This window comes from Peromyscus eremicus, chromosome 6, assembly GCF_949786415.1.
Source record: "Peromyscus eremicus chromosome 6, PerEre_H2_v1, whole genome shotgun sequence".
Classification (NCBI taxonomy): Eukaryota; Metazoa; Chordata; class Mammalia; order Rodentia; family Cricetidae; genus Peromyscus; species Peromyscus eremicus.
The window spans coordinates 79,921,453-79,925,175 of NC_081421.1; the positions used below are offsets into that span (position 1 = coordinate 79,921,453).

At 41.3% G+C, this 3,723-nt stretch overlaps 1 protein-coding gene across 1 annotated transcript; it reads right to left on the bottom strand.

The window, feature by feature from the left end:
* On the bottom strand, positions 1-951 carry LOC131912629 (olfactory receptor 11A1-like). The gene has a single exon (XM_059264943.1). It carries the CDS (start codon positions 949-951, stop codon positions 1-3), a length of 951 nt encoding a protein of 316 aa, XP_059120926.1.
* Between the last annotated feature and the right edge of the window lie 2,772 nt (positions 952-3,723).

The following is a 3,723-nucleotide window of genomic DNA, read 5'->3' on the forward strand; positions in this document are numbered from 1 at the left end:
TCATATGAGAAAGCCTGGCTTCTTACTCAAGCATTTCTTTAAAGCTTCATGGATGTCTCTGTTTCTCAGGCTATAGATAATGGGATTGAACATAGGTGTCAGGATAGTATAGAGCAGAGAGAACCCTTTACGCAAGTATTGGGAAGAGTTGGCAGAGGGCACAAGATATGTGGCAATCAATGTTCCATAAAATACTGTGACAACAGTGAGATGGGATGAACAGGTGGAGAAAGCCTTCCTCCTGCCGGTGCCAGATGGGATTCTTAGGATGGCAATGAGGATGCATGAGTAAGAAACTGTGATGAGGAGAAATGGGACCAGAGTGACTGCAGAAGATGTGGCAAAGGCAATGGTCTCAGTCAATGAAGTGTCCATGCAGGAGAGATGGATCAGAGGGGTAAAGTCACAAAAGAAGTGGTCAATTTCATTAGGGCCACAAAAGGTTTGTCTACACAGCAGGACCATGGTGATGGCTGTGAGGAGGAAGCAGCAGAACCAAGATCCAGTAGCCAACCTTAGGCAGAGAGAGCCAGTCATCAGGATGGGGTATCTGAGAGGCTGGCAGATGGCAAGGTAGCGGTCATAGGACATTACTGCAAGCAAGAGGCACTCTGTTGCAGCAAGGGATCCAAAGAAGTAGAATTGTGCCAAGCAGCCAACCACTGAGATAGTCTTCTGGTCAGCTATGATAATCAGCAACATCTTGGGGACAATGTTGGAGGTGTAGCAGACCTCCAGAAAGGACAGGTTCACTAGAAGAAAGTACATGGGAGTATGCAAAGTATGGTTGTACAGAACTAGGAGGACAATGAGGATGTTTCCAGAAACAGTTAGGATGTAGAAGATGAAAAACATTATGAAGAGGGAAATATTTAGCTGTAAGATGGAAGAGAATCCTTGAAGAACAAACTCCACTATCATCGTTTGGTTTTCCCAGGATAAGGTCATCATACTTTGGCTTCTGTAAAGGAGAACATATAATGAAAACACACAAAATATAGCTAGTTCTAGTTTACACAAAAATATGAACAGAATGGTTTTTACTCTCTACTCTATCTACTCTCTGCTCTGTGGTACCTGAATGGGAGAGAGCGGACTGAAGAAGAAAGTTGGGCTTCTTTAAATCACATACAAGAAAGTAATTTAAAATAAGAACCATGGTTTCATTCTTTCCTTTCCCCTTACTTGGTATCTTCACTTCATCAGGACCAGAAACATATTAAAGAGAAGAATATAAATATGGAGGGAGAGCTGCTTATTACACACTCTTCCTGGTAATCTGGTGAGTTATAAACAAGAAGGAATATCTAAAAGAAAGCACACCAGAGAAAACTCAGAGGAGGTTTGTGAAATCTCAGAGAGAGCATGGAGAACCAAGGACACAAGATAAAGAGCCCCCCCACTCCAAAAAGTACCAGTATTTGTCATTTAAGACATTTAAAGAAATGTCTCTTGTCACATCAATTTTATTTTCCTCTCCTTTCATCTTTTCACTATGTTATGGGGTGCGGGGTTATTTCTAATTTGTTTTATTTTAAAGAGGCCATTTGAGGAGGGGGTTTGAGATTCTCTGATTCTGAAGTCAGAGGCTATGAAGGCATAACCCAAGGTGTGAATGCATTTTCTCATAATTTTAAACAGATACAACACAAACAACTTAAAAGATTTTATTTAAGCCCTCAATAAGTGGTACCCATTCAGGTACCACAGAGCAGAGAGTGCAGAATAAAAACCATTCTGTTTATGTTCTATCCAGAACCTGACAGTGCAACCAACCATGAGTGTAATCTGTATAATTTGGGGACTTTTGAGTGAGTTGAGGAATCCTAACTCTCCTCTTCAGTTGAACTTTGGTGAAAGTCACTCACCAACAACAGAGCACAGAGTAAACCGAGAAGTACTCCCCAAACCCTGCTATGTTTCAGCAGAGTATGAGGCTCAACACACTTTACTAATTTCAAGTTCCCAATTCTGGATGAAGCTCCTTATAGAAATTATGGAGTGACCACCTTATGGTTGAGTAAAACAAGGTGAGATAAGAAAAGTTATGAACAGGCACATAAAGCACCATGTGGTGTAACAAAGAAGTTATTAACACAAGTAGCCAGAAAGCTTATGAGTCAGACAATAAATTTGTTGTCTAGCTTCTCTAAGGCTTGAGTTTTTTTTATCATAAATTGCAATAAAGGATTGGGACAGAACATAAAAAATATAAAAATCATACAAATGAAAAATCACTGGTTATTCAGGGCTTCAGAAAGTATTTACGTTTCCTGAGCAGTGTTCTGGCTTTGAAGGCCCATTGACATCAAATTCCATTCTCCTGCACACATTGCACTACCCTGAACCATGTGTATTGATGGAAGTGTGTACTAACAATTGATCCTTCCCATCTTGTGTTACACCTATAGACTTTTATAATATGCTGATCCCATTTTTCACAATGCTGTAGAAACCTAGAGACCATCCTATGGATTATGAATTCCAACTTCCTATGGATTTTATAGAACTAACCGATAGTCTCTGCAGTTCTGACCCCCCACAGGACGCCTAGCATCTAATGATTCAGACTCTGAGCTCATTGAGGGTAGCCTGGGGAACCTGTAAAGAAAAGATTTCTCCCCTCTGGATAGGCAAGACAGTTGTTTAGCTTGAACTGTTTAGGGAGGGCCCAGGCAGTGGGATCAGACCCGTCCCTGATGCATGAACTAGCTTTTTGGAGCCTAGTGCCTATAGTGGGACACTTTGTGCAGCCTTGGTTCACAGAGGAGGGCCCTGGACCTGCCTCAACTGAATGTACCAGGCTTTGCTGACTCCCCATGGGAAACCTTGCCTTGGAGGAGGTGGGAATGGGGGGTAGGTTGGGGAGAAGGCTGGGGGCAGGAGGAGGGAGGAGAGGGGAATCTGTGGTTGATATGTAAAATGAATAGAAAAATCTCTTAATAATAAAAAAATGAAAAAAAAGAAAAGATTTCTCTCCACCTGCTGCAAAGCACACCTATGATATCAGATCTCAGAAAAAGGACTGTAATTATGACACGACACAGCCAGACTTCTGAGTACTGCTGCTGCTGTTAAGGATATGTCTGCCCCAGGTACTCTTCCAGTCCTGAGAATCTAGGACACAAAAAATCATCACTCAAACTCATCACCAGCACTGCAAGTACTTTACAAGTGGAGTCACAATTTACATGGAAGCACGGAGACCTTGTGTAACTATCTGTGCTTATCAGCAGGCAGTGATGAAGTTTAGACCCACTGTGGATCTCCAGCTGCTAACAACATGCCTGTCTGGGAGCCCAGCTACAAAAGCTTATCAGTATCATTTGACAAAGGTAAAGAGAAGGAAAGTTCCACTAGGCAGACTTCCACCCATTTTTAAATTCAGAGAGAAAGGGGCCTACTTTGGGTATAATTACATAAACAGTAGCATTCTCTTAAAATCTTCTATATTGTCTCCTGGACTTGCTTTTGGGTTGCTTTTATATTCTTTCCTTATCAAATCTTTTAAAAATCAGAGTAAAATATCATCTTAAAAATTATAAGAACCATTTTAGAGAAGAGGTACAAAAATGGTCTCTTTCCTCTCTACCAAGTGATTGTCCCACTTACTTACTCGGGGTTGCTTCATACCCTGGATACAGAGCATAGAGTCCTGAAATGATCAGAAAGTTGGCTTATAATAGAAAGACTTGAGCACAAAGACAGTGAAGCCAAACTAAG